Source organism: Myxocyprinus asiaticus, chromosome 29 (genome assembly GCF_019703515.2).
Source record: "Myxocyprinus asiaticus isolate MX2 ecotype Aquarium Trade chromosome 29, UBuf_Myxa_2, whole genome shotgun sequence".
Lineage (NCBI taxonomy): Eukaryota > Metazoa > Chordata > Actinopteri > Cypriniformes > Catostomidae > Myxocyprinus > Myxocyprinus asiaticus.
In genome coordinates, this window is record NC_059372.1 from 1,602,999 (window position 1) to 1,615,442 (window position 12,444).

Consider the following 12,444-nt stretch of genomic DNA (forward strand, 5'->3'; position numbering starts at 1 on the left):
ACACCCACCCATAAATAAGGGGGCGAGACCCTAATGCACCAGCAATGCAGAACACACCCACCCATAAATAAGGGGGTAAGACCCTAATGCACCAGCAATGCAGAACACACCCACCCATAAATAAGGGGGTAAGACCCTAATGCACCAGCAATGCAGAACACACACCCATAAATAAGGGGGCGAGACTCTAACGAAATAAGAGGGTAAGACCCTAAAGCACCAACAATGCAGAACGCACGCACACACACACACACACACACACATACACAAAAACACTCACACACACACAGATAACTAATAACAAAATCTTCTGTTTTATAATTGAAATTCCATTTCTGAGTCCATTTCTGTTTATTGCTGTTCATTTTCTCAACATTATTATTAATTTGCTTTGAGTTGTTATCTTTTGATGTTTGAAATAAATGATTGGTAACAAATTGATTATTCTACTGTATGTCTTCTCTTTGTAACACCATGGTCATGTTTGACTGTAAGCATAATGTGACATTATTGCAAAAACTAGCACTTTAAAACAATAAAAAAATGCTAAACTCTGACAAATAATAGTTTTATAAATATACTGTATACCAAAATGCAAAATGTGTGATAAAATGTAGAATTATTACACAGAAGGTGGCTGCAGAGAACACTGCTGCCATCTACTGGCTATTATTTGTCATAACATTATTTTCATGTAATTTTTCACCAGATGGCAGCAATCTGCACCCAATATACATGACACATTCTCATATTTTCTTCATGTTTCAAGTGTAGTGTTATAAGTGTAGGTTTTTACTGTAGTGAAGTTACATAAATGTGCTTATTTGCATATGAAAATGAATGGTGAAATCAATCAATTTATATGTAAATAAGTTCTAAAAACCATAAAATCCCAAAAGAAGTGCATCATTTTATTGTCTTTACTTCAGAGAAGAAGAAATGTTATCATTTCTTGAAAAAAAAAAGAAAAAGGTACACCTGTACTGTTTCTGGTAAAAAATGACCTCGAACAGTAAAGTAAGCGGACATTCTTTAACAGAATAGGAGGGTTAAACAACCAGTAGCCTTTAATTCACAGCCGTTAACCATGATTTACAATTTTGAAGTCAAAAGTAAGTGACATTAGTGGGAGGGACATTCTTATTCTATAAAGCATTTGATTGGATACAGTGCAACATTTGTCAGTTTTCCTGGAAGAAAAAGACTGTACATTTTAATTAGATATATCTGTTAAATTTTATTTTGTCAACTTTTAGGAGTACTGTAGCATATAGATGACCTCTGACTATTTTGATTTCACAATGTCTTTAAGGGTTACATATCAGTTTTATGACTCAGAGGTTAAATTGGGCTGGAACGGTCCAGAGGGCATTTCTGACACCTTTGATGCAAAAAAAAAATTATAAAAAGTAAATGCAAATATCGTAAATGAAAAATTATATTCAAAAAATGCAAAAAGATTATAATTAAAATCAAACAAACATTCCAGACTCACCACTAATACTGAGATCAGTGTAGCTCTTTTTGCTACACCAATACCTTCCAGCATCCTCTGCAGTGAGTTCAGTGATGGATAATGAGTGATTCGTATAAATCTGAATTCTGCCTTTATAATGTTGATTCTTACTAGAGTTTAGAGACACTAAGTCTTTGGGATCTGAGGCACTAGAAGTGGAGTACTGCCACTCAATATCTACATCTTGTGAGGATTTCTCTTTACAGGGCAGCAGTGCAGACTCTCCTGGAGAACAACTGATGGGTGATGAAGTTCCTGTGCAGCCTACAGTACACAAACACAAAGACAAGCATTTGAAATATCAGCTTTATGATTATTTATATTTCTACATTTTATCCCGACCGCAACAAACTACAATCTTTTTAGATCATTCGAGCAATTGAACCATCCACTGAACTTTTTCAAAGAGCTTTTGTGACATATTGAAGGAATACAGTAGTTCACTCAAATATTAAAACTGTGTCATCATTTTCACAACATCATGTAGTTCCAAACAGATATGACTTTCTTCTACAAGACAAAAACAGAGAAATTCTGAAGAACCGTTCCCCTTTGATCAATACAACGGTAGTCCATAGTGACTCCACTTTCAAGCTTGAAGAAGAATGCAAAAGAAAAACGTTCAACTCAATGTGCAAGATTTGAGCAGACAAGCTTCTCTCATGCATGTAGATTTTCACTGATTAATGACTTAAATTTCAGGTTGTTGTTTTTTTGTATGCCTTCCAAAGACTTGGAATATGGTGGAATACAATTTGCTATTTGAAAACTAGCAACTATCCAGTACCACGGTATTGAAAAGAGGGACGGACCGACTATTTTTGCTGATATTTCACTCTTTTTTGTCAGAAGTCTGTCACCACTGATTAAGAATGGAAGAGGAGTGACAGACTAAACAACAGTTAAGTAGGGACAAAAACACATAGACGTACTTTTACTGATAATGTTGTTCATTCTCACCTGTAGCGAGCTGAAGTCCACAGCCAAGCAGACAAACACACAACCACATCTCAACTGAATACTGAAGAACAGCTATCACTGTCTGTATGTCTCTTATTCTCTTCTGTTTGCTCTCTCTGGTGGTCAGCTCTGAGAAAAAGAGAAGTGTTGGAGGAGTTTTATCTATGCTGCATTCACCACATCCTGTGAAAAGTTCTGCTTTTCTGTTGAGAAAAATTCTCATTTGTAATTTTAAATATCAATAATAAGGGATCCATTTATACAACATCAAGTACTTTCTACACTGAATCAATTAGTTTAAGCATTTGAACTCAAATCAAACATGTAAAAATGAATGTTCTAGTATATAAGTAAATATTATTTAGAATTGTTTCTTATCTTTACAATCATCATGTATCAGTCCAAAGTAGAAAACGTCCTGGTTACTTTCGTAACCTCCGTTCCCTGATGGAGAGAACGAGAGGTTGTGTCGATGTACTGACACTAGGGGTCCCTATACGAAACGCCACAACTAGCTGAACTGTGTTACATGGACTGGCGGTGCGAGACGGGCAAACCATTGCGTGTCTCGTAGCCAGCGCACCTGGCCGTCACATAACCTCCCCCAACGCTCCTACGAGCATCGTATGGTCCCCCGCACCTCTGGGACAAATCGACTGCCGAAAATGGGGACAGGCCACCTCAGCCGTGGCCTCTTCTCTTCTTTTTTTCTCCCCAAAAAAGAATGGAAATCGTTCAGCTGGGGGCCATAAATGTCCATGTCGGGGGGGTGTCCATTCCCAAGGGGAAGACACCGTGGAGACCACATCCTGCCCAAAGGGGAGGCAATTGTGTGGAATTACGTCACATGGTCTGTAGGGCTTTACTGGTTGTTTAGATCAGTGTTACTATCAGAAATAATTAATAATTATTTATTTAGTTATTAATTAATATTAAAATTTAATAATAGAATCTAACTCATTAAAACCTCATATGGGGCTCCAGTAAATGTAGTGCGCTACGTTCAGAAGCGGGTTTGGTTATTAGCAATAATTAATAATTATCAAAGATAATTATTAATTATTAAAATCAATAGAACATTGAAGAGAATCAATGTTAGCTTTTTTAATCCTTTAAATCAACAATTATCAAAAATAATAATTAATTATTAACATCGATGAAACACTGATTAAAATTAACACTAGCTTATTGATCATTCAAATTCAACAATCATCAAAGATAATTATCAATTATCAAAAATCAATAGAATATTAATAAGGATTAATATCGCCGGGGCACCACCCTAGAATCAGGGACTTATAACCAGATAGTATAACAGTGTCAATATTAGATTATTCTCTTAGGAAAATCGACATCCGAAGGATATCATTTTTGAAAAAAAAAAAAACAATGAATGAAGGCTTGAATCTGAGCACTGACATCCCGTCAGCATGTGACACAGGTGAATGCAAAACAAACCAAAACACTTCTCTTTGAAATATAACAAAGTTTATTTATGCAGTAATATCAATTAATAATTAATACAATGCAGTCAATAAACTTATGTTTAACTGTTAAACTTAACAGATTTTTAGTCTGTTTTGGACTCCCTTTGTTTGATTTTGGCACGATTTTTATCAGTAAGATTTATGACTTTGTATGTGGGCCTCAGTTAGGTTTTACGACTGGGTTAGGCCTGCCTTTGTCTTCTAACTGAATACATGAGGCCCAACAGGTCTTACCGAGTCTTGTCGGCAGTGTCGCATGTGGAGAAGTCCCCGTGGTAGGTCCTACCCAGAGGGGACGGAACTCTACAAACATGGTGACCAGTGGCAGAGGGAAACTCTGCCCAAGGAAGATGCGGGTTTACCAACAGGGAAACCGTCTCATGGAAGATACATCACACGGGGTTACAAAAAGGCAACCAGCGCATGTGGAGCACCTACCCCAGTACAGGGCCTAATAGTACACGTACTGGGCCAGCATCGAGTTTCTACGTGAACTCGCCTGCCACAGGGCTGAGGAGGAAGGACATCCAGGGTCCATGACCTCGTGAACACGGCTGGGGGGTAACAAGCGCACGTCTCCCCCTCCAGGAGGAGAAAGGCGCTATACGCAAGTGGCACACCTGGCCAGTTGTCCCACCAACTTACCTGTTCATACCTGACAACACACTGGATGAACCAGCTCAACCTGGAGATTGAGGAACCTCGCGATGGTATTGGGTGTTGCCCAGCCCGCTGCTCTACCGATGTCTGCCAAAGAGGCGCCATTGGTCGGGGCCCAGGAGGCCACCACACTCCTGGTGGAGTGTGCCCGAAGCCCCAAGGGGGGTGGCGTGGTATGCCAGAGCAATGGCGTCAACGACCCAGTGGGCAATCCTCTGTTTGGAGACAGCGCTCCCATTCCGCTGTCCTCCAAAGCAGACAAAGAGTTGCTCAGAGCCTCTAAAGCTCTGTGTGCGATCCAAGTAGATGCACAAAGCATGCACCGGACACAGCAATGAAAAGGCTGAGTTTGCCTCCTCCTGGGGCAGCTTCGCTTCAGGTTCACCACCTGATCCCTAAATGGGGTCATGGGAACCTTGGGCATATAACTCGGTCGGGGTCTCAGGACCACGTGAGAGTGTTCCGGGCCGAATTCCAGGCATGTGTCACTGACAGAGAATGCCTGCAGGTCCCCTACCCTCTTGATGGACGTGAGCTCAATCAGGAGGGCAGTCTTCAAGAGACTGCCTTTAGCTCAACTGACTCCAGGGCTCAAACGGGGCTCCCCGCAGGTGTGGTCTGGGAGGATTCAACCTCCTCGCGCCTCTAAGGAACCTGATGATCAGGTCGTGCTTCCCTAAATACCGTCAACTGCATTGTGGTGTGCCGCCATAGTGGCCACGTACACCCTCAAGGTGGGTGGGGGGGACAGCCGCCCCACCAGCCTCTCCTGCAGGAAGGAAAGCACCGACCCGACTGCGCATCTCTGGGGGTCTTCGCGTCGGGAAGAACACCACTTGGTGAACAGACGGCACTGCAAGGCACCTCATAGTGGGAGCCCTAGCCTGAGTGATTGTGTCTACCACCGCGGGTGGTAGGCCACTTATGTCTTCTGCGTCCCATCCAAGGGCCAGACATGAACATTCCAGAGATCTGGTCACTGAGAGAGGAGAACCCTCCTCAGGGGAATTTGCCAGGGAGGGGCTGTCATGAGGAGTGTGAGGTCTGAGACCCAAGTCTGGGTGGGCCAGTAGGGTGCAACTAGGATGACCTGCTGATGTGCGTTGCTCGCAATGACTTGAGTCGCTGCTGAATCCAGAGGAGAAGGCGGCGGGTGAGTTGCGACATGCGACATGATCGCAAGCTGCCTTGGCGGCTACTGTATGCTACTATCGCCGTGTTGTCCATCCGGACCAATACGTGCTTGCCCTGGATCAACGGCCGAAGCCTCCGCAGGGCAAGCAACACTGCCGGCAACTCAAGGCAGTTGACATCCCAATGCAGTCGCAGCCCTGTCCAGGAGTCCGCGGCTGCATGCCCATTGCACACGGTGCCCCAGCCATGCACGGAGGCATCTGTCGTAACACGACGTGCCTGGGGTACTTGCACTAAGGGGACTCCTGCCCGCAGGAATGCAAGGCCCGTCCAAGGGCTGAACAGGTTGCGGCAGATCGGCATGATGACCACGCGATGTGGCCGCAGCGCCATACCAATCTTGAGACTTGAGTCTGATGCCAGTTCTGAAGCGGTCTCATATGCATCGACCCAAGCGGCGTGACCACCGTCAAGGATGCCATATGCCCCAGGAGCCTCTGAAAATGCTTCAGTGGGACCGCCGTGCTCCGCCTGAACAACTTCAGGCAGTTCAGCACTGACTGCACGCGCTCGCTCGTGAGGCACGCCATCATAGAGACTGAGTCTAACTCCAACCTGAGAAAAGAGATGCTCTGTACCGGGGAGAGATGCTCTTTCCCCAGTTGACCCGAAGCTCCAACCGGCTGAGGTACCTGAGCACCAGGTCCCTGTGCGCTAGTGAGCTAGAGCCAGCCAGTCGTCGAGACAGCTGAGGATGCGGACGCCCACTTCCCTTAGCGGGGCAAGGGCTGCCTCTGCGACTTCCATGAAGATGCAAGGCAACAGGGACTGACCATAGTGGAGGACCTTGTACTAGTGCGCCCGACCCTCGAAGGCGAACCGAAGAAAGGGCCTGTGCCGAGGAAAAACCGAGACGTTGAAGTACGCGTCCTTCAGGTCTACCGCAGCGAACCAATCCTGATGCCGGATGCTTGCTAAAATGCGTTTCCGCATCAGCATCTTGAACGGGAGTCTGTGCAAGGCCCGGTTCAGAACTCGCAGGTCCAGGATTGGCCGCAACCCACCGCCTTTCCATGGTACGATGAAGTAGGGGCTGTAGAACCGCAGAAGGGACGCAATCTCCGCAGGCAGGGCAGCGGCGTTCTCGCCCTGCACTGAACCTGGGCGGGTGCCTGGTGAACTGAATCGCATAGCTGATTCGGACAGTTCCGGTCAGCCATCGCGATGGGTTGGGGAGCGCAAATGCTCCCAAGCTCCGGGCGAGGGGGAACAAGGAGACAATCATGTCAGACTACTGGCGGGTGGGGCCTCGTGGCGGGGCGGAGTCGGAGGCACCACATTGAGGGGGCTCGGACCCCAAACTCGCGGCCGTGCTGAGTCTGGGGACATCGAAGCACTTACCATAGGACCGGTCAGCGACGAGGGAGGAGGGAACCATCCTTGTAATCCGTCAAAACACACCGGGGGGTGTGTTGTGCCACAGCTGGGCGTGCAGGGGTGGGGGGCCCGCCTCCGCAGCGTCATGCCTGCCATAAATGTGCAATCGCAATAATGACGGCTGTAAACACCGGGTGTGTAACCCAGGAAATGAGGAAACCGCTCCTTTTCTGAACATGTGGGTACCGTAACCTTTCAGGCATGCGGCGAATCAAAGAAAAGGCAACAAATGTATTCTTTTATTGCAAGAATATATACTCTTTTAGACTGTCGAAGTGCCCAGGGGCGTTCTCTGCACTCCACTGATGCCCAAGGGGGAGAAGCAGCTGTAATGCGCTGTAAATTCCAACAGTTTTTTAGAGGTGAATGGAACGGCAGAGGATTCAGCTCGCTGAACACAACCGCTCGGCTCCGAAGAAAAAAATCTGTATGAGTGGTTGCGAGCCAGCTCCTTTTATACCCGTATGTCCGGGGGAGTGGCATGCAAATTCCACTCGCCAATTCCCATTGGCCTTTTCTCAAAGATCAGAGGTGTTTTAGGCTCCCAAGGGCGACCCCTAGTGTCACTACATCGACACAATGTCGAGTGAATGACAGATAGGGAACCTTGTCATATTTACTCGCTTATTTGAATAAATTTGACTGGTGAACACAATAAGTAAATATGACTTTCCCAGCATGCAATGGGCTTGAATAATATTTTTTTATCCCCTTTTCTCCCAACTTGGAATGCCCAATTCAAGCTTGCATGTGGAGCCTCACAGCATGTGGAGGCTCATGCTACTCTCCGTGATCCACACAACTTACCACGTGCCCCATTGAGAGCGAGAACCACTAATGATGACCACGAGGAGGTTACCCCATGTGACTCTACCCTCCCTAGCAACCGGGCCAATTTGGTTGCTTAGAAGACCTGGCTGGAGTCACTCAGCATGCCCTGGATTTGAGCTCACGACTCCAGGGGTGATAGTCAGCGTCAATACACGCTGAGCTACCCAGGCCCCCCAACGGGCTTGAATAATTAATGAGTTTGCACGATTTCATTCTTTGTAAGTTTATTTGCACCATCGTTTTTATGGTTGATTTTGTTGTTACGTTTAGAAACTTCTTGTTTTGTGAAATATTATAGTGTGACGATTTTCTATACATAATGACCCATTCATGATCAAAACAATTATACGTTCATTGTTATCGTCATCGTGTTTTGTGCACCAAGTGTTCAGGTCTGCATGTGCAGATTTGTATATGGTTTCCATTGCCAGTAATTCAAGGGGATGTTGTCTAATAGACTACATAACATGCATGAAGCTACCCTGTAGAATGGTTTCGTATCATGTGGTACGTGATTAAACTAGGGCTGTCAATTTAACATGTTAATTCGGTGTGATTATTTATGCAAAAATTACGTGTTAAAAAATGTACGCAATTAATCATGTCCCTGGACCGTAATAAGGAATATTCCTGAGCAATTCAAGCTTGTAGTACCACCTGTTTTCTCCAGGGGGCAGTAAGAGAAACTCCAGCTGCATAGGCAATGAGCAGCTTATTACAGAGAACAAACCACACTCACCAAGAGCAGACAGCACAAGATAAGAACATGTTCTTGCGTTCAAACACAGCTTGATGGAGCACACATAGGAATGCAGGGATCTCAAGATGTGTTTTTCTAAGTTTCAAACTATGTTTAACTTGACACAGTGACCTAAAAATGGTATGTTTATGATGTGACACACCAAAAGTGAGACGCTCCAAAAGTGTCCGTCTGATGCAGGTGTACACTGATGGACTGATTGATGAATTAAATTGCAAAACTGATTGCTGTGAACTGTAGGCCAATGATTGGCTTATGTTCAGTAATATGCAAATAAACAATACATTGCATTCTAAAGCCACTTTTTCTATTGTCTTTTTTAATGCTTCACTTGTGTGCCAAAATAATGTTATGCAATTTAATTATCTATATTATTATTTTTAAATAATATATATGTTTTATTTATAATTTAAATATAACTATTTATAATTACTAATTTATATACTGATTTATTGTTATTTAAAGGGCTTTCTAAGCAAATATGTATGCAGTTAATTTGATTAATTAATCGGCATACCATGTAATTAATTCGATTAATAATTATTATTTAATCGATTGGCAGCCCTAGATTAAACGTGTTTATAAGGAAAGTTCAAATTGTAAAATAGTCTAATAAAATCTTATTTTAAATGTACTAAGTTTAAGTAACATGTACATCATATTTAAAAGTAAAAGTTACTGTATTAACTGAAATGTTTAAGTTAAATTTACTCACTCACTTTAATCAATATTATGCCATGAAGTTAAGTCGAAGTACATTTTTCTTAAGTTTACACCATTAAAAGTTACTTAGAAAAACTGTGTGCAAAACCTTGTGAAATAAAACTGAGTAAATCTCACTAGTCTTTTTTTTTCTTCTTCTGTGAATCTGTAGCATCTAAATAGTTTCAAAGGAGTATATTTGCATAAAATATAATGTCAATTTGATTATGTTGCATATGACCAGGTTTGGGGAGTAACCGAGCACATGTAACGGGATTACGTATTTAAAATACAAAATATAAGTAACTGTATTCCATTACAGTTACAATTAAAATAGTTGGCAATCAGAATACAGTTACATTCAAAAAGTATTTTGATTACTGAAGAGATTACTTTGCATTTTATTGTCATTTGTTTCATCTAATATTTAGTTCTTTCAGATAGAAAACATTTATACATATAAATGATGCGATCCAACGTGCATTTGAACAGCGGTGAAACACTTTCTTATGATGTGTTACATTCGTACGAGCAGACAGAGACGTAAAGGCCCAGGTATTCTTCGTTTTTGCATGTTCCGGATCGGCTTGCGCCTGGTCGACCGCGTTGCCTTTGTCAAAACAAATCAAAATCAAATCACTTTATTGTCACACAGCCATATATACAAGTCCAATGGTGTGTGAAATTCTTGGGTGCAGTTCCGATCAACATAGCAGTCGTGACAGTGATGAGACATATACCAATTTACAATAACATCAAATTAACACAACACAGTTTAAACATCTGATATACACATAATTACACTCAACAATATACAAATAATAACATACACTGTACAGTATACAATACACACAATATAGATACACATTATTCAATAAAAATAAAAAATAAAATATATAAAAAAGTATATATAGTATATATAGAATGTACAGTATTGTACTGTATTGACATTCAGGCTGTTGGTTGATAGTCAGTTATTAAGAGAGAATATAATATAATAATAATATAATTTATGACAGTCCGGTGTGAGATATAAGAGTAAGAGTAATAAAGTGCAGTGCTGATGTATTTTGATCGTGAGAGATCAAGAGTTTAAAAGTCTGATTGCTTGGTGGAAGAAGCTATCATGGAGTCGGCTGGTGCGGGTCCTGATGCTGCGATACCGCCTACCTGATGGTAGCAGTGAGAACAGCCCATGGCTCGGGTGGCTGGAGTCTCTGATGATCCTCCGAGCTTTTTTCACACACCGCCTTGTATATATTTCCTGGAGGGAGGGAAGCTCACCTCCGATGATGTGTCTGGCAGTTCGCACCACCCTTTGCAGTGCTTTGCGGTTGTGGGCGGTGCTATTGCCGTACCAGTCGGAGATGCAGCCAGTCAGGATGCTCTCTACAGTGCAGGTGTAGAACCGTGTGAGGATGTGGCGGTTCATTCCAAACTTCCTCAGCCATCTCAGGAAGAAGAGGCGCTGATGAGCCTTCTTCACAACGACTTCAGTGTGGATGGACCATGTGAGTTCCTCAGTGATGTGGACACCCAGGAACTTGAAGCTGCTGACTCTCTCCACTGGTGCTCCATTGATGGTGATGGGACTGTGTTCTCTGTCTTTTCTTCTGAAGTCCACCACAAGCTCCTTTGTCTTACTGACGTTGAGGGAGAGGTTGTGCTCCTGACACCAGTGTGTCAGAGTGTGCACCTCCTCTCTGTAGGCTGTTTCATCATTGTCAGTGATCAGACCTACCACCGTCGTGTCATCAGAAAACTTAATGATGGCATTGGAGCTGTGTGTTGCCACACAGTCATGTGTGTACAGGGAATACAGTAGTGGGCTGAGAACACAGCCCTGAGGGGCTCCAGTGTTGAGGGTCAGTGAGGAGGAGAGGTTGCTGCCTATTCTAACCACCTGGCGTCTGCTTGACAGGAAGTCCAGGATCCAGCTGCACAGTGAGCTGTTTAAGCCCAGAGCCCGGAGTTTCTCATCTAGCTTGGAGGGCACTATGGTGTTGAATGCTGAGCTGTAGTCTACAAACAGCATTCTCACATAAGTGTTCTTTTTTCCAGGTGGGAGAGAGCAGTGTGTATTGTAGATGCAATGGCATCATCAGTGGAGTGGTTGTTGCGGTAAGCAAACTGCAGCGGGTCAAGAGAGAGTGGCAATACAGAGCAGATGTAATCTCTGATTAGTCTCTCAAAACATTTGCTGATGATGGGGGTCAGAGCAACAGGACGCCAGTCATTTAAACAAGTTATTTTTGATTGTTTTGGAACAGGCACAATGGTGGATGTTTTAAAGCATGTGGGGACTACAGACAAAGAGAGGGAAAGGTTGAAAATGTCTGTAAAAACACCAGCCAGCTGGTTCGCGCACGCTCTGATGATGCGGCCCGGAATGCCGTCTGGGCCCGCGGCTTTGCGGATATTCACCCGTCGGAAGGATCGGGTTACATCTGCTACAGAGACGGAGAGTGAACTAACCTCTGTAGCTTCAGCCGCGAGAGCTCTCTCCATGAGGGCGGTGTTATTTCCCTCAAAACGAGCATAAAAAGTATTTAGCTCATCCGGGAGAGAGGCAGCGGTGTTCATGGTGGAGTTTTTATTCCCTTTAAAGTCCGTGATGATGTTAATTCCCTGCCACATGCTTCTAGAGTTGGTGGTGTTAAACTGTCCTTCAATCTTGCTCCTGTACTGGTCTTTTGCGGTTTTCGGAGGGCATAACTTGTTTATGCTCCTCCCGGAATTAAAAGTGGGGGTACGCACATTAAGTGGACTGGATTATGACGAAATTTACGTCACGCATACTGTGCAATCCACTTTGGCCTTAAATTTGAAGTAAGTTTGGAGCAGCTGAAATAGAAATAGAAATCGAAACAACACTGCATAAGATATTTCGGTTTTTCAGAGAATATATTTTTAACATGTGTATTTTGTCTTACTGTACTGGCAGAGTTTTTAGTCAA

The 12,444-nt window shown here is 43.5% G+C and overlaps 1 protein-coding gene across 2 annotated transcripts in view; it reads right to left on the reverse strand.

Annotated features, from left to right (window-relative positions):
• LOC127420270 (atrial natriuretic peptide receptor 1) overlaps positions 1-2,601 on the reverse strand; it is a 52,607-nt gene extending 50,006 nt beyond the window's left edge. For both annotated transcript variants that reach the window (XM_051662362.1, XM_051662361.1), the window contains exons 1-2: positions 2,477-2,601; positions 1,496-1,780 (exon numbers count right to left, since the gene is read on the reverse strand). In XM_051662362.1, coding sequence (XP_051518322.1) covers positions 1,496-1,780; positions 2,477-2,525 — 334 coding nt within the window. In that variant the 5' untranslated portion in view covers positions 2,526-2,601. The remainder of the gene's footprint in view (positions 1-1,495; positions 1,781-2,476) is intronic.
• Positions 2,602-12,444: the final 9,843 nt, after the last annotated feature.